This window comes from Carcharhinus amblyrhynchos, unplaced genomic scaffold, assembly GCF_965287045.1.
Source record: "Carcharhinus amblyrhynchos unplaced genomic scaffold, sCarAmb.v2.hapA scaffold_89, whole genome shotgun sequence".
Taxonomy (NCBI): Eukaryota; Metazoa; Chordata; class Chondrichthyes; order Carcharhiniformes; family Carcharhinidae; genus Carcharhinus; species Carcharhinus amblyrhynchos.
The window spans coordinates 412,590-435,350 of NW_027649829.1; the positions used below are offsets into that span (position 1 = coordinate 412,590).

Here is a 22,761-nt window from a genome sequence, read left to right on the forward strand (position 1 = left end):
CTAACCTGCTGTTCAAGACCTGAAGTGGCTGATAATGTGAGTGGAAGGAGCACTGATCACAGTTTAAAGAGATGTGTATTGTCTCCAGACAGTACAGTAAGTGAGGTTTTGCAAACCCAGGCAAGTCACGGGGGTTACAGATAGTGCGACATGAACCCAAGATCCCTGTTGAGACCGTCCTCATGTGTGCGGAACTTGGCTATCAGTCTCTGTTCAGCGACACTGCGCTGTCGTGTGTCGTGAAGGCCGCCTTGGAGAATGCTTACCCGAAGGTCAGAGGCTGAATGCCCGTGACCACTGAAGTGTTCGCCAACAGGAAGGGAACAGTCTTGCCTGGTGACTGTCGAGCGATGTTCATTCATCCGTTGTCGTAGCGTCTGCATGGTCTCCCCAATGTACCATGCTTCGGGACATCCTTTCTTGCAACGTATCAGGTAGACAATGTTGGCCGAGTTGCAAGAGTATTTACCATGTACCTGGTGGATGGTATTCTCACGTGTGATGATGGTATCCATGTCGATGATCCGGCATGTCTTGCAGAGGTTGCTGTGGCAGGGTTGTGTGGAATTGTGGTCACTGTTCTCCTGAAGACTGGGTAGTTTGCTGTGAACAATGGTCTGTTTGAGGTTGTGTGGTTGTCTGAAGGCAAGAAGTGGGGGTGTGGGGATAGCCCTGGCGAGATGTTCGTCTTCATCACTGATACGTTGAAGACTCCGGAGAAGATGTCGTAGCTTCTCCGCTCCGGGGAAGTACTGGACGACGAAGGGTACTCTGTCCACTGTGTCCCATGTTTGCCTTCTGAGGAGATCGGTGCGGTTTTTCGCTGTGGCGCATCGGAACTGTCGATCTATGAGTCGAACACCATATCCTGTACTTATGAGGACAGATTCACACAGATATCTCACACACAAATCTCACACAGATAAACCCAGAGTCTGGCTCCTGTATTAAAGGGGTTCACACAGATAAACCCAGAGTCTGGCTCCTGTATTAAAGGGGTTCACACAGATAAACCCAGAGTCTGGCTCCTGTATTAAAGGGGTTCACACAGATAAACCCAGAGTCTGGCTCCTGTATTAAAGGGGTTCACACAGATAAACCCAGAGTCTGGCTTCTGTATTAAACGGGTCCCGGCAGCAGATGGCGCTCTGTCCAACCAACAGCGCCACCAGGTGACCAGCTGATGGTGTTGCAGGGAACCGTGGAACAAATTTGAAAATCGGAGCTGCATTTGTCTAGCGCCTTCCAGACAGGAATTCCCAAAATGTATCACTTGAGATTTCACCTCGTCAAAATAAACCTTCACAGTGAAAACTGATATGTGAAGATGTCCCTTGAGAAGGTGGTGATGGGGTTTCTTCTTGAAGAGTTTCAGTCCCGTGTGGTGAAGGTGCTCCCACGGTGCCGTTAGGGAGGGAGCTCCAGGATTTTGACCCAGTGACGATGAAGGAACGGCCGATATATCTCCAAGTGGGGACGGTGTGTGAGAGACTGGGAGGGGAACTTGGAGGTGATGGTGTTCCCCATGTTCCTGCTGCCCTTGTCCTTCTAGAGGAGGCTGGAGGTTGTGGCTTTGGGAGGTTTTATTGAAGAATGTGGCAGTGGGAACAGAAGCGAAAGGAAACTTGTTCTCCTCCTTGTCCTCTCACCCTCCTCAAACTCAACTTTGGGAAGTTGGCCATTGACTTTGACCTTCCACCTCCCAACCCACTTTTCAAATTTGAACTTTTTCCTTCTGGGTTTCTGCTCGCGGTGGGGGGAGGGTCTCAGAAATTGCTGACCAATCAAACACCAGGTCCCAATCAGATGTCAGCCAGAGTTGGCCCCCTCCCCCTCAGCACACTCCCCTTTTCCCTCCAATTTCTCCTCATCAAGCCAGTGGTTGGTTGCCCCAGATCAGGCCAATGATTGCTGGCTGTTTGGCCTTATCAGGTGCTGGCTTCTCCTGTCAACAGTGAAAAATCACAGAAAAATTCCTCAAATCCGTCTGCAGTGAGCCCCTCATTCTGCAACTCTGCCCTCTGGTCCTACACTCTGCCATGAGTGGAAACATCCTCCCATCATTTACCCTGTCTAACCGCCTCAGAATCTTAATGTTTCAATCATATCACCTCTCATTCTTCTGAACTCCATGGAGTACAGACCCAACCTGTTTATTCTTTTCTCATATGCCAGTCCCTCTTTAGCCATGATCATCCTCGTAAACATCCTTTGTGCTGCCTCCAATGATAATATATCTTTTCTTAAATAAGGGGACCAAAACTGCCCACAGTAAATGTGGCCTGACTAGAACCTTGTGCAGTTGCAGCAACACCTCTTTAATACTTCACTCCCCTTGAAATAAAAACCAGTGTGACATTTGGCTTCCCTATTACCTGCTAGCTTCAGGAACAAGGACCCCCATTTCTCTTTGTGCTTCAGCTTTCTGCAGTCTCCATTTAAAATCCATCTTATTCTTCCAAAATTAACAATCTCAGCTTTTCCCAAATTGAATTCCATTTGCTTATTTTCAGTCCACTCCTATAACCTATCACTATTTCTCTGGAATCTATTTATATCCTCCTTACCACCTGCCTTCCCTCTCCCTTTGTATCACCTGCAAATTTGGCCTCAGTACACTCTGTTCCTTCCTTGAAATCATTAATATGTATTGTGAAGACCTGTGGTCCCAGCACTGATCCCTGTGGACTACATTTATTACTAGTATACAGTGAAAAGTATTGTTTCTTGCACTATACAGACAAAGCATATCGTTCATAGAAAAGGAAAGAAGTGCTGAATGTAGTATTACAGTCATAGCTCGGGTGTAGAGAAAGATCAACTCAATGCAAGGTAGCTCCATTCAAAAGTCTGATGGCAGCAGGGAAGAAGCTGTTCTTGAGTCGGTTGGTCCGTGACCTCAGACTTTGGTATTATTTCCTGACAGAAGATGGAAGAGAGAATGTCCAGGGTGTGTGGGGTCCTTAATTATGCTGGCTGCTTTGCTGAGGCAGTGGAAAATGTAGACACAGTCAGTGGAAGGGGGGTGGTTTGTGAGATATATTGGGCTTTGTTCGTGACTCTTTGTAGATTAGTGTGGTCTTGGTCAGAGCAGGAGCCATACCAAGCTGTGATACAGCCAGAAAGGATGTTTCCTATGGCATTTGTAAAAGTTAGTGAGAGTCGTAGCAGACATGCCGAATTTCCACAGTCTTCCAACAGGAGAAGGAACTCCTTTTCATGGATCTGATGATAATCCGATGCCTTCAGACTCGCCTTAGCACAACATTCCCAAATTTGGCTGTCAAAGTTGAGTTAAAACAAGCCCAGAAAAGGGACCATGAGGTCAGAGATTGGATAGAATCTTTAAGACGGCAGACACGGTCCACGTGAGGAACTTCGCCGACGGCTGTCTGTGGCTTCCGGGAGTTATTCTTAAAAAAACAGGACTGGTGTGATGTGAGGTGCAAACCAGGGAGAAAATCTTCAAAACACATCAATCTCCTCCGTCACAGCGAACGGGTTCTACAGACATTCCACTGTCAGCATCCTTCACACCGGCCTATGGACAGGGAATTCCACCCACTAAAACCTTAAGAGCCAGTCCTCAGGATGCTGATGATTCTGGCTCAGATATGGAGACAGAGGCAGCGGAAACCCAGCCAGTGGTCACCCTGAGAATGAGCCTGTGCACTGGTTCTTCAGCACTCTGCATGAAATAGCTGTTCACCAACCCGTTATACGCCTTCTGCCTGCCTCCTGGATTGACCCTACAAGTGGTGGAGATGAGGCCAAAGGTGAAGACACAGAGAAGGCCCCACCATCGTGGTGAGAGGGGTGTGATAACCCCAATGAGGTCCGGGAGAATCCCTGATTGATCTCCCTGTGGGGCTTGTTGAGTTCCCCTGACAACAGGCAATGACTTGCCCAGTTGGAGCTAATTACCTAAGACTTTTATAAGGCAAGACCCAGGACTGGGCCTGCTGAACTACTTGCCCCAGGCAGGGACTCGTGTGTGTACACCATGGTCGTGGTTTTACTTTGCATTCTTAGAATCATAGACCGGACTTTTACCATCTCGCTCGCCACAGCAATCGGAGTGGGTGAGGGGCAGAGCATGGAAAGGTCCGTTGACTTCAGGCAGGATTTTCCAGTTTCCGGACGATCAATGTTGTAACATCCCGCCCATAGAATCCCTACAATGCAGAAGGAGACCATTCAGTCCATCAAATCTGTACCAATAACAATCCCACCCAGACCCTTTCCCTGTCACCCCATGTAATTACCCTGCTAATCCTTGACACTACAGGGCAATTTAACATGGCCAATCAAACTAATCTACAGATCTTTGGCCCTGCAATAATTGTTCCTTTCTGATCAGCTTCCTGAGTTATTACAAAACATTTTGGAGTAGGTGCAGCAGTCTGTGTTTCCATTTCATTCCCTTTTTAAACTGTTTAACCAGTTTCAATGTCTACGTTCCATACTCTAGCTCCAGAATGTTTGTTTATGGCTTGTTTCCGTAACAACGGGACATATAAAACCTCCAACGGGTTCAGACCCAGCCAGATCCATTTCTTTTCCGTTAGACTCCAGCACTGTGGCCCTCGGCCGTTTTCCCGTCTCCTGTTCGAGCTCCATGTTTCCCAATTCAGAAATCATCCCTGTGTGGGGAATGGATGGAAAGAAGCTGCAGGTACTGTCAGTGTCTCAGAGCCGGTGGGGGGAAAGGGGGGGAGGATCTGATCAAAGGGTGGGGGGGTCTGGAATACATCTTGCTTTAAGGTGCTATGTGTACTGCAAGTGGAGCCATTGAGGGAGTGGACACGGTCGCTTCACATCACACACAATGATCATTAGAACTGAAAGGAAGGCAGTTAACCCCTGAGATGTGAATGGTGGGATCTGGACACTGAGCAACACTCAGTGACAGTGGGATGGATGTGTGTGTGACACTGGGATGGGTGACAGGGATCAGGTGGGACTGAGATGAGGTCATGTGGAACTGGGATCGGGAGTCTGGGACAGTACTGGGATCGAATAGAGCTGGGAATTGTCTAGGAGTGTGGGGAGTAGGGTCATCAGATTGGTGAATCCACTTGATTCATCAGCCGCACTCACAAGACAGCCCCGAACTTCACCCAAGCAGAAGACAACACCATCCACGCTCTCAAGACCAACTATAACATTGTCATCAAACCAGCAGACAAAGGAGGGGCCACCGTCATAGTGAACAGAACGGATTATTGCAAGGAAGTGTACCGACAACTGAACAACGAGGAATACTACAGACAGTTATCCGCAGATCCGGCCAAAGAACACATCTGCTAGTTCAACAGACTGGTCAAGACCTTTGATCCGGACCTTCAGAGCACCCTCTGTGCTCTCATTCCACATACTCCCCGTGTTGGAGATCTCTACTGCCTCCCAAAGATACACAAGGCAAACACACCCGGCCGTCCCATCGTATCAGGCAATGGGACTCTGTGTGAGAACCTCTCCGGCAACGTCGAGGGCATCCTGAAACCCATTGTACAAAGAACCCCAGCTTTTGATGCAACACTACAGACTTCCTACAGAAACTCAGCACACATGGGGCAGTTGAACCAGGAGCTCTACTCGTCACAATGGATGTCTCGGCTCTCTACACCAACATCCCCCACAAAGACAGCATTGCTGCAACTGCCTCAGTACTCAACAGCGACAATTGCCAATCTCCAGATGCAATTTTATAACTAATCCACTTCATCCTGGATCACAATGACTTTACCTTCAACAACCAGTTTTTCATCCAGACACATGGAAGAGCCATGGGGAGCAAATTTGCACCTCAATATTGCCAACATCTTCATGCATAGGTTCGAACAAGACCTCTTCGCCACACAGGATCTTCACCCGATGCTGTACACTGGATAACATCGATAACATTTTCTTCCTTTGGACTCATGGTGAACAATCACTGAAACAACTATATGATGGCATCAACAAGTTCCATCCCACCATCAGACTCACCATGGACTATTCTCCAGAATCAGCTGCATTCTTGGACACACGCATCTCCATCAAGGACGGTCACCTCAGCACCTCACTGTACCGCAAGCTCACAGATAACCTGATCATGCTCCACTTCTCCAGCTTCCACCCTAAACAAGTTAAAGAAGCCATCACCTACGGACAAGCCCTCTGTATACACAGGATCTGCTCAAATGAGGAGGATCGCAACAGATACCTCCAGACGCTGAAAGATGCCCTCATATGTTGCAACTGTACACTACTCTAGTGCGGTCGCATTACAAGAAGCGTTGGAGAGGGTGCAGAGGAGGTTTACTAGGATATTGCCTGGTATGGTGGGGAGGTCCTATGAGGAGAGACTGAGGGATTTAGGGTTGTTTTCGTTGGAAAGAATTTTTCGTTTTTTTTTCGTTGAATTTTCGTTGAAACATATAAGATGATTAGAGGTTTAGATAGGGTGGATAGTGATAGCCTTTTTCCTCGGATGGAGAAAGCTAGCACGAGGGGGCATGGCTTTAAATTAAGGGGGGGTAGCTACAGGACGGATGTCAGGGGTAGGTTCTTTACCCAGCGGGTGGTGAGGGATTGGAATGCCCTGCCTGCTGCAGTTGTAAATGCGTCTAGTTTGGGGGCGTTTAAGAGATCTCTGGATAGGTTTATGGACGAAAAGGGATTGGTATAGGCTAGTGGGTCATTGTTTTTGTAACTGGTCGGCGCAACATCGTGGGCCGAAGGGCCTGTTCTGCGCTGTAATGTTCTATGTTCTATGTTCTATAAGAATAGGATATGGCACTCAACTCATCCATCGATAGTTCTGGCGCGCCACAGCGAAAAACTGCACCGACCTCCTCAGGAACACGTCATCCAATACTTCCCCGGAGCGGAGAAGCTACAACATCTTCTCCAGAGCCTTCAGCATATCATTGATGAAGACAAACATCTCGCCAAAGCCATCCCCACACCCCCATTTCTTGCCTTCAAACAACCTCACAACCTCAAACAGACCACTATCTGCAGCAAACTACCCAGCCTTCAGGAGAACAGAGACCACAACACCACATAACCCTGCCACAGCAACCTCTGCAAGACATGCTGAATCATTGACACGGATGCCATCACCTCACGTGAGAACACCATCCACCAGGTACACAGTACATAGTCTTGTAACTCGGCCAATGTTGTCTAACTGATACACTGCAGGAAAGGATGTCCCAAGGCATGGTACACTGGGGAGACCATGCAGACGCTACGACTACAGATGAATGAACACTGCTCGATAATCTCCAGGCAGGCGTGTTCTCTTCCTGTTGGGGAACGCTTCAGCGCTCACAGGCATTTGGCCTTCGATCTTTGAGTAAGCGTTCTCCAAGGTGGCCTTCACAACACATGACAGCACAGAGTCGCTGAGCAGAGACTGATAGTCAAGTTCCGCACACATGAGGATGGCCTCAACCAGGACCTTGGGTTCATGTCACACTATCTGTAACCCCCATGACTTGCCTGGGCTTGGAAAACCTCATTTGCTGTCCTGTCTGGAGACAGTACACATCTCTTTAACCTATGCTTAATGCTATCTCCACTCACATTGTCTGCACCTTTAAGACTTGAATAGCAGATGAGCTGTAAAGACTCACATTCTAATCAGTATTCTGTAAACTGTGTGTGTCTTTATATGCCTTGTTCCTGATCAGAACTTTCCACTCACCTGACCAAGGAACAGTGTTTCCGAAAGCTTGTGGCGTTTACTATCAAATAAACCTGTTGGACTTTAACCTGGTGTTGTGAGAGTTCTTACTGTGTGAACCCCTTTAATACAGGATCCAGACTCTGGGTTTATCTGATGTTTTATTCTGTTTATTTTTAATTTACTCTATATTTTTTAATCCCTGCGGCGCTGCCAATCTGGTACCGAAGGTCTGACATTGAAAACCGATTGTGATTTCCCTTGTACAGCCTGTGGTGTGTGTGCGTGTGAGGACTTGTGTTTCCCTGAGCTGTTCCCGCTCACTCTGTGTCCCTGTCCATATTTGGTCTTCACCGTCACACCATGGGCTGAGGGGCGGAGTCTGGACTGTGCCATTGTGAGACACACGGGGGGGAGGGAGTGAGGATTAATGTCCCAGCCTCTGTCAGGAAAAACCGGGTTAAAAGCTGCTTTTCCCCTGAAAGGATTGGAGTGAAAGAACAATCCGAGTGCCGGCTCCCGGGAAACTGTTCAGCCCACACCCGGGGAGAGGGAGGAGAGAGCGGGGATGGTCAGCAGCCCCTCTCTCTGTGTGAATGAACCCAGGTCCCGCCCCCTGTATTATCGGGACTGATCCTGCGCTGAACTGTGTTGATGTGGGTATGCCGGCGTTGGACTGGCGTAAACACAGTAAAAAGTCTGACAACACCAGGTTTTAGTCCAACCTATTTATTTGATAATATACTCGCAAGCTTTCGGGTTAGCCCCTTCGTCAGGTGAATGGAGAGTTCTGGCCTCAGACAGAGCGTATAAAGCACAGACAGTTTAGAGATTACTGATTAGAATGCGAATCCTTACACCTAAATAAATAGGTTGGACTAAAACCTGGTGTTGTCAGACTTTTTACTGAACTGTGTTCTCAGAACACTCGGTGATAAAGTTCCTCTTTGCTGCTCAGTGGAGAATCTGATGTTTTCTGTCCCTCCTGTTGTCAGTGTGGAGTCTCCGAGCTGATCCCTGTGTGGGGAATGGATGGAAAGGAGCTGCAGGTACTGTCAGTGTCTCAGAGCCGGGGGGGAAAGGGGGGGATCTGGGGGAAACTTTCCTCCATCCTCACCCCCATTCAGCTCCTTATCCGGGGGAATGGATGGAAAGGAGCTGCAGGGACTGTCAGTAAAAATAGGAGTGGGGGAGGGGGGGTGAGGGGAGAAATGGAGGGAGAGGGGAGAGTTGATGGGGAGAGAGGGGAAGGGGTGGCGGCAGTGAAGAGGCAGCTGGAGCGGCTCCTGATGATTTAGAGCCATTGAAAAATAAATGAACAAAATTGCAGTGCCTTTGATTGATAAGCAGATGGAGAATCTGATTGACTCGCCCTCTGACTCTTTATCCAGTAGGAAAGTTGTGTAAATTCCCAGCTCAGAATTAAAATTTAAAATTCAATGTCATAGGGATCATAGAATCCCTACAGTGCAGAAAGAGGCCATTTGGCCCATCGAGTCTGCACCGACCACAATCCCACCCAGGCTCTACCCCCATATCGCTGTACATTTAACCCGCCAATGCCTCTAATCTACACATCCCTGGACATTAAGGGGCAATTTAGCATGACCAATCAACCTAACCCGCACATCTTTGGAGTGTGGAAACAGGAGCACCCAGAGGAAACCCACAGAGACACGGGGAAAATGTGCAGACTCCATACAGACAGTGACCCAAGCTGGGAATCGAACCCAGGTCCCTGGAGCTGTGAAGCAGCAGTGCTAATCACTGTGCTACCGTGCCACCCATTTCTCTTCAGAACTGTTCTGTTTTTAGCTCCAATTTAGAGCAACTGAAATATGTTCCGTTTTAACCTAAAAACTACAGACAATGATGATGTAGTTATATCTTTCTCCTCTGTTCCCACTGCCACATTCTTCAATAAAACCTCCCAAAGCCACAACCTCCAGCCTCCTCTAGAAGGACAAGGGCAGCAGGAACATGGGGAACACCATCACCTCCAAGTTCCCCTCCCAGTCTCTCTCACACCGTCCCCACTTGGAGATATATCAGCCGTTCCTTCATCGTCACTGGGTCAAAATCCTGGAGCTCCCTCCCTAACGGCACCGTGGGAGCACCTTCACCACACGGGACTGAAACTCTTCAAGAAGAAACCCCATCACCACCTTCTCAAAGGATATCTTCACATGTCAGTTTTCACAGTGAATGTTTAATTTTAGAAGGTTAAATTTCAAGCAGTTCATTTTGGGAAGCCACGTTGTCATGAAAGGTGCTACATAAATGCAAGCCCTGGTTTCAAAGTTGCTCCAAGGTCTCCCTCCAATACCGGCATCCATGAACCTGGCAGCAATGATGTTCCATTTCTAGTGGCTGGAATCACCGCTCCAGAGGCTGCCCTCTGCTCCTGGGCAATGGCCTCCTTGAAAGGCACTCACACAAAGAAGGCATCTATTCTTGCAAACCTCTTGCGGCATTTCAATGTCAGTTCTGCTTCCTCCAGCTTGGTGTCAGAAGTAGGTGGGTCGCAGCGGACCGGAGGTTGCTGCTTTCGCCTTGAGCATCGAGGCCTGGGTTCAGTCTCTTCATCGGGCAGCAAGCGAGTTGACGCAGCCAAGTCCAGCACATCCACCTCAAATCCAAGGTTAGGGACAGAGAATGGGAGCTGGCAGGTTCCAGAGTTTCTTCCGAGACTCTCGATATGACCCACGAGCGTGGCTATGTCCGTATCCATTCCTGGCCACCAGACAGAGCACCTTGCGAGCATTTTAATTTTTGTTACTCCTGGGCAGCCATGGTGATGTTTGGCCAGGATGGGACAGTGGCCCTGGCATGGAATAACAACTCTGGAGCCCCATAGGAGAACATAGAACATTACAGCACAATACAGGCCCTTCGACCCTCGATGTTGTGCCAAGCTATGTCAAGCCCAAGATTAAACTATCGCACTCTCTATCATTCTGGTGCGCTCCAGGTGCTTATCCAATAACCGCTGGAAAGTTCCTAAAGTGTCCGACTCCATTATCACAGCAGGCGGTGCATTCCACTTCCCAGCCACTATCTGAGTAAAGAATCTACCTCGTACATCCCTCCTATATCTCCCACTATGAACCTTACAGTTATGCCCCTAGTAACAGCTACATCCACCTGAAGAAATAGTCTTTGCACGTCTGCTCTACCTATCCCCTAAATAAAGTCTGCACATTCTTCCCCGTGTCTGTGTGGGTTTCCTCCCACAGTCCAAAAGATGTGCTGGAATGGGTTCATTGGCCATGCTAAATTGCCCCTTAATGTCCCAGGATGTGTAAGTTAAATGGATTGGCCATGCTAAATTACCCCATTAGCGTCCAAAGATGTGTAGATTCGGTGGATCAGTCATGTGTGGAGTCTCAATCTTTTTCTACACCCGAGCTGTGACTGTTACACTACATTCTGCACTCACTCATTTCCTTCTCTACATACGGCATGCTTTGTCTCTACAGCGTGCAAGAAACAATACTTTTCACTGTATACTAATACATATGAGATACATAATAAATACAATCCAATCCAGGGTAGGGGAAAGAGGGGAAAGTAAGATACTCTGTCAAAATGGCCTCTTCTGCACTGCAGGGATTCTATGATGATACTGTAACTGGATAGACAGACAGACAGACAGACAATCTATCAAGGGGGCACTGAATATTGAAGCAGATTCACAAGGTTTAATGGGTGACTCCAAAGCCAGCACATCATTTTCTGTATGACTGTCGTGTGGGTAAATTAGACAGAAAAGCAATGATTAACATGGAACTTGAAAAACATTGCTGACTGTGTATTTTTGCCCCATGCGGTGAGTGTTGGTAGAATCACAAGTAAGCCCAGAGGTAAACTGAGCACAAAAGCCCAAACTAATTTCGCCGGGGAGTCTCAGACTGCGTCAGTCCAGTAATAGATTTAGCCCCAGTACTAAATTTACCCAGTATCAGTACCAGATATTGAGAGTGTAACGAGAACGGAAAGGAAGGATTGATATAAATTCAAGTCTCTTTGTTCTAAATGCTGCTGGAAAGTGCCAGTGTTTCAATCTCTCACGCGGACAGGATTAAAGAAATGAGTTCCCGCACACTATCCACTGCATCGACACACAGGCAAGAATAGGGATTTGAGAGCAGTGAAGCTTTCAATATTTCAGGAATTTCAACTGTGTGTCAATAATGGAAAGTTCTGCAAACAAAAGACCTGTTTCGGCTGATTGAGAGGGAGGTAGCCACACAATGTAATCATTCCGGAACAAGAGGCAACTCGGAATCTGGTTCGATCGCAACAACATCACAAGTCACCCCTCAGCACTTCAGCATGTTTTCATTTCCCCGCCCACAACATTACTTTCAACATCCAAATATCTCCCAACTAAAGCATCTGTGGAGTTATCCAGACATGCAAATCACATTGGTTCAAAGTGCTGGGGGCAAACAGAATTCAACTCGGAATCTTAAATGTGCCGTAAATATTCTGTGCGCTGGGTAAGAGCTGTGCATGCTGCTACACGCAAACACACAGGAACACACCTGAGTGCACGCACATATATATGCACAAGCATACATAGGCACACACACACGCAAACACACCTGTGTGCATGCACACACACATGTTCATGCATGCACGGGCACACGTTTGTGGGCACATACGCACACATACAAACACACGCCTGTGCGTATGTACACAGACATGCATTTGCACACCTGTGCAATGCACACCTACACACATTCACCCAACTGTGTGCATGCACACATCTGTTACAGGCAAACACACTTGTGAGAGTACACATAGCTATATACACAACATGTATGCATGTGGACATGCGCACACACACACAGCTGTGTGCGCACATCTGTGAGTACAGACATAGACAGACTCAGAGCTGCACCTTTCAAGACTTGATTCAAAAGCTTTATTGTGTTTCCTTCAGAAAGTTTTCCAATGTCTGCAGCACTCAGAAACAAAAGACAATAATCAGATTATTCCTGCCATCTTCCATGGCCAGCTGCTGGCTCCAGCTCCAGTATGTGTGGAATGTCAGGTGGAATGGCTTTTTCAGTTTCCCCGTCATACGAACTGTTTCAATTTTGCCAGAGCCGGATCTTTTTGAGTCCACAGCCAAATTGTATTTGCTGCCACTGGGAGAGTTTCCAAAAAGTTAATTGTCATCACCATCCCTTCCATTGGGGGTACAAGTGGAGTGTCGATCTGTAGTAACTCCAGACATCTGTGTTAGTGATTCAGCCTCCTGGACGGTGGTCCAGTTGATAATTAGAGGCAGCCAAGAATGAAGTTCATCATTGGATTCAGGCTGATGCCACGGGTGACACCACCTTGTCATCCTTTAGCAATCCTAGTAGTGGTTTGTGGTCTGTGACAATGATTAACTTTCACCCTTACAGCTCCTGGTGGAATATCTCAACCCCGAATATTCCCGCAAACCCTTCTTTTTCAATGTGGAGTATTTGTGTTCTGAGATCGCCAAGGTCATGGACGTGTACACGATTGGGTGTACATCTTCAATTGGCCACCCATGTGCTAATACCACCCCGATTCTGTATGGGGTTGCATTGCAGGTCAGTAATAGTTCTTTCCTTGGATTGTAATATGCAAGAACATTCAACAAGGAAAGCTGTTGGAAAGCCAAGGATTGAGTGGAAGCCCACTCCCAAGGCTGATCTTTTTTTAGTAGTTGGTGGAACGGGGCCAGGATGGAGGCAAATTGGGTATTAATTTCCCAAATTGGGTTACCAACTCCAAAAATGATCTTATCTCTTGAGTGGACATGGGGTGCCTTTGATTGCCCGTATCTTGTCTTCCAAGGGGTGTACATCAGACTTGTCCAATCTGTTGCCCAGTTGGGTCACTTGGGGGACTGGAGGTACACAATTCTCCTTTCTGAGGTGTATGCCTATTGTGGAAAATTGACTTTGAAATTCCTCAAGGTTCTCTAAACCTTTTTTAAAGTTAAACTTTATTCATTAGTGTCACAAGTCGACTTACATTAACACTGCAATGAAGTTACTGTGAAAATCCCCCAGTCGCCACACTCTGGCACCAGTTCAGGTACACTGAGGGAGAATTTAGCACGGCCAATGTACCTAACCAGCGCGTCTTTCGGACTGCGGGAGGAAACCGGAGGAAACTCCTTATTCGTTTTTCCTGTTATGAGGACATCATCCGGATAAACAGCTACCTGAGGCAGACGATATAAGATGTTTTCCATCGTCTGCTGGAAAATCATGCAGGCTAACGATACCCCAAATAATAATCTAGTGCACTGGTAAAGGCCTTTATGGGTATGAATTGTTGAATATTGCTGGGAATTCTCGTCCAGTTGTATTTGTAAGTAAGCGTCACTCATCAAGTTTCGAAGAGTCCTCCTGCCAACTTCACATACAAGTCCTTGATCTGAGGGATCGGGTATTTATCCAGCTGCGAGAAATGGTTTACCATTTGTTTAAAATCCCTGTAAAGGAGGACTGATCCATCTAGATTCAGAACTGGTCCATATGGTGCTGTGCTGGTTTGATGATCCCTTCACGCTCCAGTCTCCAGATTTAAGTTTCAATGTTTTCTCGGAAGGTAAATGGTACTGGGCACGCCTTGCAAAATTGCAGAATTGCTTCCTGATCAATTTGTAAGGTTGCCTTGGCTCCTTTGATAGTCCCTAGGCCCTCCTGGAAAATTTCAGGGTATTTAAGCAGGACTTCACTAAGATGGCCATTTTTTAAAATGTTATGGGGCTGTGTTTTTCTAAATCTATGTCTTGTAGGGCTCCTTTGCTGTTTTGGCTCCACATACCAGAAACAATTACAATGCACCACCAGGCGGGATTCTGAAGGGACACGAGACTGATTGATTGCAGTTTGGCTTTGTTTTGGGGATGTGCTGTGGACAGACCTGAAGGTTTGTGTATCTGGATGCTTCCTGAGTGAGGCTATGTAATCGCCTGTGTTCAAATTGTGGTCCCCGAACTCAGTCAAACCGGCGTGGGGTGTCCACTTCCATCGGGATATCTTGCAACTCATACGCTCCGCTAGCAGCATTTTCCAATGGTGAGGCCAATGTAAGGCTATAGCACCTGTGTGAAGTCAAGTTAAGCTTCAGTTAATAGATATTTTTGAATTGTTCCATTTTTAATCCCGCAAACCAGGAGGTCTCTCAGCATCTCATTAAACCAAATTTACATGCTTCCACCAGTCAGCTTATACTCGATAGGAAACCAATTTCTCCTTATTTATTTATTATTGTCACAAGTCGGCTTACATTAACACAGCAATTAAGTTATTGTGAAAATCTCCCAGTCTCCACACTCTGGTGCATGTTTGCATACAGTGAGAGATGGTCACTGCCCTTAACCAGCACATCTTTCAGACTGTGGGAGAAAATCAGAGCACGCAGAGGAAACCCACGCAGACATGGGAAGAACATGCAGACTCGACACAGACAGTGACCCGAGCCAGGAATTGAACCCAGGTCCCTGGAGCTGTGAAGCAGCAGTGCTAACCACTGTGCTACTGTGCCACCCTTAAGAGCCCGTGGTGTAGGAGGCAAGATACCAGCATGGATAGAAGATTGGTTGACTGGGCGAAGGCAGAGAGTGGGGTAAAGGGGTCTTTTTCAGGATGGCAGTCAGTGACTAGTGGAGTTCCACAGGGTCCACAACTTTTTACTTTATATTTCAATGATCTAGATGAAAGAATTGAAGGCACTGTGGCTAAGATTACAAACGAAACAAAGATAGGTGGAGGGACAGGTAATATCAAAGAGGCAGAAGGACAGGTTTGGAGAATGAGCAAAGAAGTTGCAGACAGAATACAATGTGTGAGATTGTGAACTTTGGTAGGAAGAATAGAGGCATAGACTATTTTCTAAATGGAGAGAGAATTCAGAAATCGGAAGCGCAAAGGGATCTGGGAGTCTTAATTCAGGATTCCCTTGAGGTTAATTTGCAGGTTCAGTCTTAGGACTAGAATATAAAAGCAGGGATGTACTGCTCAGGCTCTATAAGGCTCTAGTCTGACCACGTTTAGAATATTACGAGCAATTTTGGGCCCAGTATCTAAGGAAAGATGTGCTGGCTGTAGAGGGTTCAGAGGAGGTTCACGAGAATGATCCTGGGAATGAAAAGCTTAATGTACAAGGAGCGTCTAAGGACTCTGGGTCAGTACTCGATGGAGTTTAGAAAGCTGAGGAGGGGAATCTCATTGAAACTTACAGAATAATGAAAGACATGGATAGAGTGGACATGGGGAAAGATGTTTCCATTCGTGAGAGAGACTAGGATCCAAAGGCACTGCCTCAGAGTAGAGCGGCGACCCTTTAGAACTGAGATCAGGAGGAATTTCTTCAGCAAGAGGATTGAGAGTCTATGGAATTCATTGCCACAGAAGGCTGTGGAGGCCAGGTCACTGAGTGCATTTAAGACAGAGACAGACAGGTTCTTGATTGGTAAAAGGATCACTGGGAAAAAGCAGGAGAATGGAGTTGAGAAACTTATCAGCCATGATGTCATGCTGGAGCAGTCTCAATGGGTTAAATTACCTAATTCTGCTCCTATATCCTGTGGTCTTATAGAGGACAGTGGAGGTAGGGTCATGGAATACTTTAATTTGGAGTTAAACAGATTTTTATTGATGAGAAACTCATAGGGTTTTGAGGGTGGGTAGTAGTGTGAGAAAACAGGGAAATAAAATTGAGGCCACTGTCAAGTCGGCCATTATCTGGTCAAACGGTGATGCAGGGTTGAGGAGCTGAATGGCCTACTCCTGTTCCTAATTTCTAAGTTCCTGTGTCTTGCATTAGCAGAACAAACTGTACACAGTACTCAATGTTTGGTCTGACCCATGCTCCACTTACATTTCAGCAAGACTTTTTTCCTCTTATTCTCCTAGCAAATTGCAATGAAGGCCAACATCCCATTTACCTTGTTGACTGTTTGCAGTACCTGGGTGTTAACTTGGTGATTTGGGTACAAATCTCTCCAAATGCCATTCACTGGCCTCTCGGCTTTTCCATTCTTCCAAACCATTTCCCACATTATATTCCATCTGCCACCATTATTTCCTGATGTGGGGATGCTGGTGTTGGACTGGTGTGGGAGGTTCTCTCCAGCCGGTGCTGTGCAGTGTCAGTGGTACACACCAGTTCCACAGCTACCACCGACACTGCAAACTGCTGGCTCAAAGTGGAGAGGATCTCCAAGAAGATTGTTGATATCACCACTCACCTGATGAAGGAGCAGCACTCCGAAAGCTCGTGATTCCAAATAAACCTGTTGGATTTTAATCTGCTGTTGTGTGACTTCTTATTGTACCCATTATTTCCCAATTACTGAACTGGCCAAGTTCTGTTTGCAACCTCAGTGTCCTCCTTTTTCTATCATCAGTAAACTTGGACATATCGCACTCTCTCCCCTGATCAAAGTCACTGATAGGGATTGTGAATATCTGAGGCTCCAGCACTGATCCCTGCAGCACCAGTTACATCCCACCAACCAAAAATCACCCATTTGTTCCTCCTCTGTTTCTGTCCATTAACCAATCCTCAATCCATGCTATATTACCCCCAATCCCCTGAGCCTGTATCTTGTAGAACAACCTGTTGTGTGACACCTTATCAAACACCTTCTGAAATTCCAGATACATTCCTCATCCACTGGTTCTCCCAGTGGGATAATATTTGCTCCTTTCCAATCCACGGGGACTGTTCAGCAGCGAGAGGATAACAAGCTGGAAGTGACTGGTTAACGCTGCTCAATGATAGGGTGGATTGAAGCATCCTCACAGCTCAGTAAATGGACAGTTCTCGAGTTCAGCAACATTGAACAAACATTATAAACCAAAAACAGGATTCAATGGAAACAGTGGAACATTCTGGAACTCACCATCGTTAGCACTTTCGGAATATATAAATCCCAATTCCAGCAACAACAAAAATAGCAATAAAAATTCCGATTCCCAATCCAACTCTTGTTCCAGTAGAGAGTCCAGGACCTAGAGACAGAATGAAGCCATTAATAAACTGGGACACACTCACAAAACTAACAGCAGAGACTTTCAGCATCGAGTGTTTCAGAACAATCCCCAGTACAAACAGATCCCTGGTTAATTCTAGTCCTGGAGGGATGTGGGAGGTGAGTTACCAATAATCTCACACACACCAGGCCGCTCCACAGCTCCTTGCACACAGACACTGCCCCATAATATGACCAATACATGCTTTCCAATAGAGATAACTGGTCATTGAGCAGCAATAGCCCCCCCACTGCACCACCCCCCTGCAACCCCCACCACCACCACGCCCCTCACCACCACGCTCCCCCCCCCCCCCCCCCCCAGCACCACCCCCCCAACCTCTTCACTCCCCCTTAAACCCCAACACTCCACTAAAATAGAGCAAGAACTTCAAACTAAAATCCGGTGGAAAATCTCAGGATGAGGTGGAACACCCGGCACCGTAACATTGACATGTCTGCCCTGAGCGAGACACGACAAGCAGGGGAAGGCCAGCTTAAAGACCAAGGTGGTGGATATACCTTCTTCCGAAAGAAGAATGTTGTCTCTACGGTGTTGGCTTTGCTATAAAAAACAGATGGGTCAGACGTCTCAATGGACCCACCGGGGAAGGAAACACCTCATGACTTTATGGCTCACTCTGCCCCAGAAACAGCTCATCACAGCCGTCTGTGCCTCCACCCCAACCCTAGACTTAAGGGACAAGACAAAAGAAAGAGTCCACTCCAGCCTTGACCAATCGCTGTCCCACATCCCAAAAGGAGACAAGCTGATTCTCTTCAGTGATGTCAGTGTTTGAGTCGGGAGGGGAACAAACATTTAGAAAGGTGTCATAGAAATCATAAAAACCTATGGCACAGAGAGAGGCCATTCAGCCCATTGAGTCTGCACTGACCACAATCCTACCCAGGCCCTATCCCCATATCCCTACATATTTTACCCACTAATCCCTCTAACCGATACATCTCAGGACCACAAAGGGGCAGTTTAAGCATGACCAATCAACCTCAACCTAACCTGCACATCTTTGGACTGTGTTCAGCTGGAAAGACACGCTGGGCGGGGAAGGAGCGCTGGGCGGGGAAGGAGCGCTGGGAGGGGAAGGCGTGTGGAAGACAAACACCATCTTCAGGAAAGCAGACGGGTCTGACTGTGGAAATTACAGAGGGATTTTCCTCCTCTCCACCATGGGAAAGGTCATTGCAACAATCCTCCTCAACGATTCCTCCCAGTGTCTGTACAGTTGCTCCCTGACCCTCAGTGTGGCTTCGCCTGTTAAGAGACACAATGGACATGATCTTCAGCACACGGCAAATCCAGGTAAAGTGCAGGGAGCAGCATCAATCTCCGTACATGGCCTTCTTCCATCTCACAAAGGCTTCCGATTCTGTCAACCGTGAGGGATTGTGGAACATCCTCCTCAAATCCGACTTCCCACGGAAATTCGTCACCATTCTCCACCTGTTCCACAATGATAATGCAAACTGTGATCCTCACCAGTGGAGCCACCACACACCCAATACGTCCACAAACTGGGATCAAACAGGACTGCATCACTGCACCAACATATTCCTCACAGCAACACTCCATCCCATCACCTTGAAGCTTCCCGCTGGAGTGGAACGAAGCAGGAAACTGTTCAAACTCCAACACCTCTAGTGTCTGCAGAGCCACAACCAAGAGGCCGAGCTACAAACCATCGTCAACACATTCACTGAGGCATATAAGAGAACGGACCTCAGACTAAACATCTGGAAAACACAGGTTCTCTACCAACCCGCTCTTCCTGTATTAAACTGCCCCCACCCCCCAACCATCAGGATCCACAGTGAGCCCCTGGACAATGTGGATCATTTCCCCCATCTCCTCCGGCACGAGCAGATATCGACAATGAAATCCAGCATCAACTCCAATGTGCCAGTGCAGCCTTCAGACATCCGAGCAACAGAGTGTTCGAAGCCTGAGACCTCCAATCCAGCTCATGGTTACAGTGCACCCTCCTGTATGCATCAGAAACATGGACAATGCACAGCAGACACCTCAAATCCCTGGAGAGATATCACCAACACTGCCTCTGCAAAACCCTGCAAATCCACTGGCAGGATAGGCGAATCAATGTGAAAATCGCCTCCCAGGCTGATATCCCCAGTATTCAGGCATTGGTCACACTGCTGCGATGGACAGGCCACATTGTCCGCACGCCCGACACAAGACCTGCTGAAACGAGTGCTCTGAGCTCTGCAATGGTAAGCAATAGGACACACAGAGAAAAAGCTACAAGGACACTCTGAAAACCTCCCTAAATAAATGTAACATCCCCATTGACACGTGCAAATCAGTGGTCTTAGAATGCACTAACTGGAGACAACACATCTGTGAAGGCACCAATCACCTCGAGTGTCAGTGAGTAGAGCACGCAGAGGACAAGTGTAAACATCGGGAATAGAGCACAGAACCCAGAGCGAGCCACCCACCCGCCCATCTCATCAACCACCAGCTACCAAACCCAGGGCAGAATCTGCGGCTCCAGGATTGGTCTATTCAGCCAGCTGCAGAACCCACCTCTCTGCAGGAGAAGCAAGTCATCCTCGACCCTGAGGGACTGTCATAGAAGGAGAAGACTAGTGAACCAGGTGGGGTTTTATAATAATGCAATAGCTTCATGGGCACTTTTAGTGGGACCAATTTTATATTTCCAGATTTTTATTAAATAAACTGAATTTAAATTCTGAAACTGAGACAGTGGGATTTGAACTCACATTCTCTGGATTATTAGTCCAGGTCTCTGGATTATTAGTCTACTAACATAACCACTGCACAACTGAACACATAAAAATTAGAGATTAAATACAGAAAACCTGAAACAGAAATCTCTCACCTGTTACAGAGAGACGGACGAGATCAAATTGCTCCCAATAATAGCCTGTCTCCAGCCTCTTGTAAATCTGACACTGATAATCATTCTGGTCTGAGTCCCTGAGGTTAGAGAGCAGGACTGACCAGTTTCCTTGTTCCAGTTGATCTTTGAATAACTTTGTTCGGTTTCTGAACCGTGGATCTTGTTGTGTCAAATCATCGTTTCCACTGACCACTCTGTGTAAGATATCACCCTTGGTAGTTCGCCAGATTCCCAGTAAATCTGAGATGGTAACATTCCCTTTGTAGGTACAGGGCAGCACAACCTGCTCCCCAAGGAACCCAGAAACTGGGACAGGCGAGTCACCTGGAAAAGATTGGAAGTATTTATAAATGGATAGAATCTCCTTGTTGAACTCCATATCTGAGGGACAGGAAGGTGAGACTCAGGAACAGAAATAACAATTCCAGGTAATTTAAGGACCAGTTACAGGTAACAGTGACTCACACCACTCACTCTCACACAATCATTCTTTGTTAAAATATCACACAACATTTCAAACCTTCCAATGTTACTCACTGTCTATCCAGTGAAACAACTGCAGAAATGTTCAAAAGACTCTAAATCATTTTAATATCATCACCATATCATAAATATGGAACATCTGAAATAGAAATCTCTCACCTGTTACAAAGAGATCAACTGAATCAATTTTCACCAAATGAATTTGTTTATCAATCTTGTAGATCTGACACTCGTACTGGCTCCGGTCTGATTCCCTGAGGTCAGAGAGCAGAACTGACCAGTTTCCTTGTTCCAGTTGATCTTTGAACAGCTTTGTTCTGTTTCTGAACCGTGGATCTTGTTCCCTCAAATCATCATTTCCATTGACAAACTTGTGCAAAAATTCACGTTTGGGTGTCCCCCAGATTACCTGTAAATCTGAGACTGGGACATTCCCTTTGTAGGTACAGGGCAGCACAACCTGCTCCCCAAGGAACCCAGAAACTGGGTAATGTGAAAAACCTGGAAAAGATTGAAAGTATTTATCCACAGATATAACCGCCCTGCTGGTACATTACATCCCAAGCTTCACATGGTTACACTGCGATGCTCGATTTACAAGAAGCACTGATCAGTACCTCACTGCTTTCATTCGTGTGGGAAGGTTAAAGCTCAGACATTGAGGGCCTTTAACTAAAACCAGCTTGTGCTGGATATTTGTAAGCACAGAGCAGCTGGACAACGCTTTGAATCACATGTTTTCCATTTGTACACGTGCTGGGAGAACACATCAGGATATTGGTCACCTCCCCTTGGGAGAAAAATCACAGACTGGGGGGGGGTGGACAATGTGAGGTGGAACTCAGGAGCTGAAAACTGACCCTGAAATGTAAAGGTCGGATTTACTAACGTCGATCTGATCTCAGGACAGTCCCAGACTCCTGATTCCAGAGCTCAGGATCTCATCCCAGTCCCTTTCGATTCCCATCTGAGACCCACTGGCTCTCAGTCACCCATCCCAGTGTTATCCAGTCACCCATCCCAGTGTCACTGAGTGTTGCTCAGTGTCCAGATCCCACTGTTCACATCACAGGGGTTAATGTGAAGACATTAACTTCCTTCCTTTCAGTTCTGATGATCATTGTGTGTGATGTGAAACTACCGTGTCCACTCCCTCAATGGTTCCACTGGCAGGACACACAGCACCTTAAAGCTAGATGTATTCCTGATCCCCCCACCCTGTGATCAGTGCTGAAATGTTCCAGCAGTCACAGCTCTTACCTGAAACAGCAGCAACAACACTCAGCAACAGCAGCAGGAGTCTGTGGAAGTTGTGTCCCTGCAACAAGAAAACACAGTGACCCCCTTTATAGAACATAGAACATTACAGCGCAGAACAGGCCCTTCGGCCCACGATGTTGTGCCGACCAGTTAAAAAACAATGACCCTCTAACCTAAACCAATCCCTTTTCATCCACAAACCTATCCACGGATCTCTTAAACACCCCCAAACTAGGCGCATTTACAACTGCAGCAGGCAGGGCATTCCAATCCCTCACCACCCTCTGGGTAAAGAACCTACCCCTGACATCCGTCCTATAACTACCCCCCCTTAATTTAAAGCCATGCCCCCTCGTGCTAGCTTTCTCCATCTGAGGGAAAAGGCTATCACTGTCCACCCTATCTAA

At 47.1% G+C, this 22,761-nt stretch overlaps 1 protein-coding gene and 1 long non-coding RNA gene across 3 annotated transcripts in view; one reads left to right on the top strand and one right to left on the bottom strand.

Moving 5' to 3' along the window:
• Nucleotides 1-8,617: 8,617 nt before the first annotated feature.
• LOC145338020 (polymeric immunoglobulin receptor-like) overlaps nt 8,618-22,761 on the top strand; it is a 63,473-nt gene continuing 49,329 nt past the window's right edge. For both annotated transcript variants that reach the window (XM_080182789.1, XM_080182791.1), the window contains exon 1: nt 8,618-8,724. In XM_080182789.1, the coding sequence (XP_080038915.1) occupies nt 8,704-8,724 (21 nt within the window). In that variant the 5' untranslated portion in view covers nt 8,618-8,703. The remainder of the gene's footprint in view (nt 8,725-22,761) is intronic.
• LOC145338030 (uncharacterized) lies at nt 20,595-22,417 on the bottom strand. The gene is made up of 3 exons (XR_013885440.1): nt 22,355-22,417; nt 21,254-21,595; nt 20,595-20,935 (listed from the first exon to the last, which is right to left on the bottom strand). It is a non-coding gene; the product is annotated as an uncharacterized LOC145338030 (long non-coding RNA).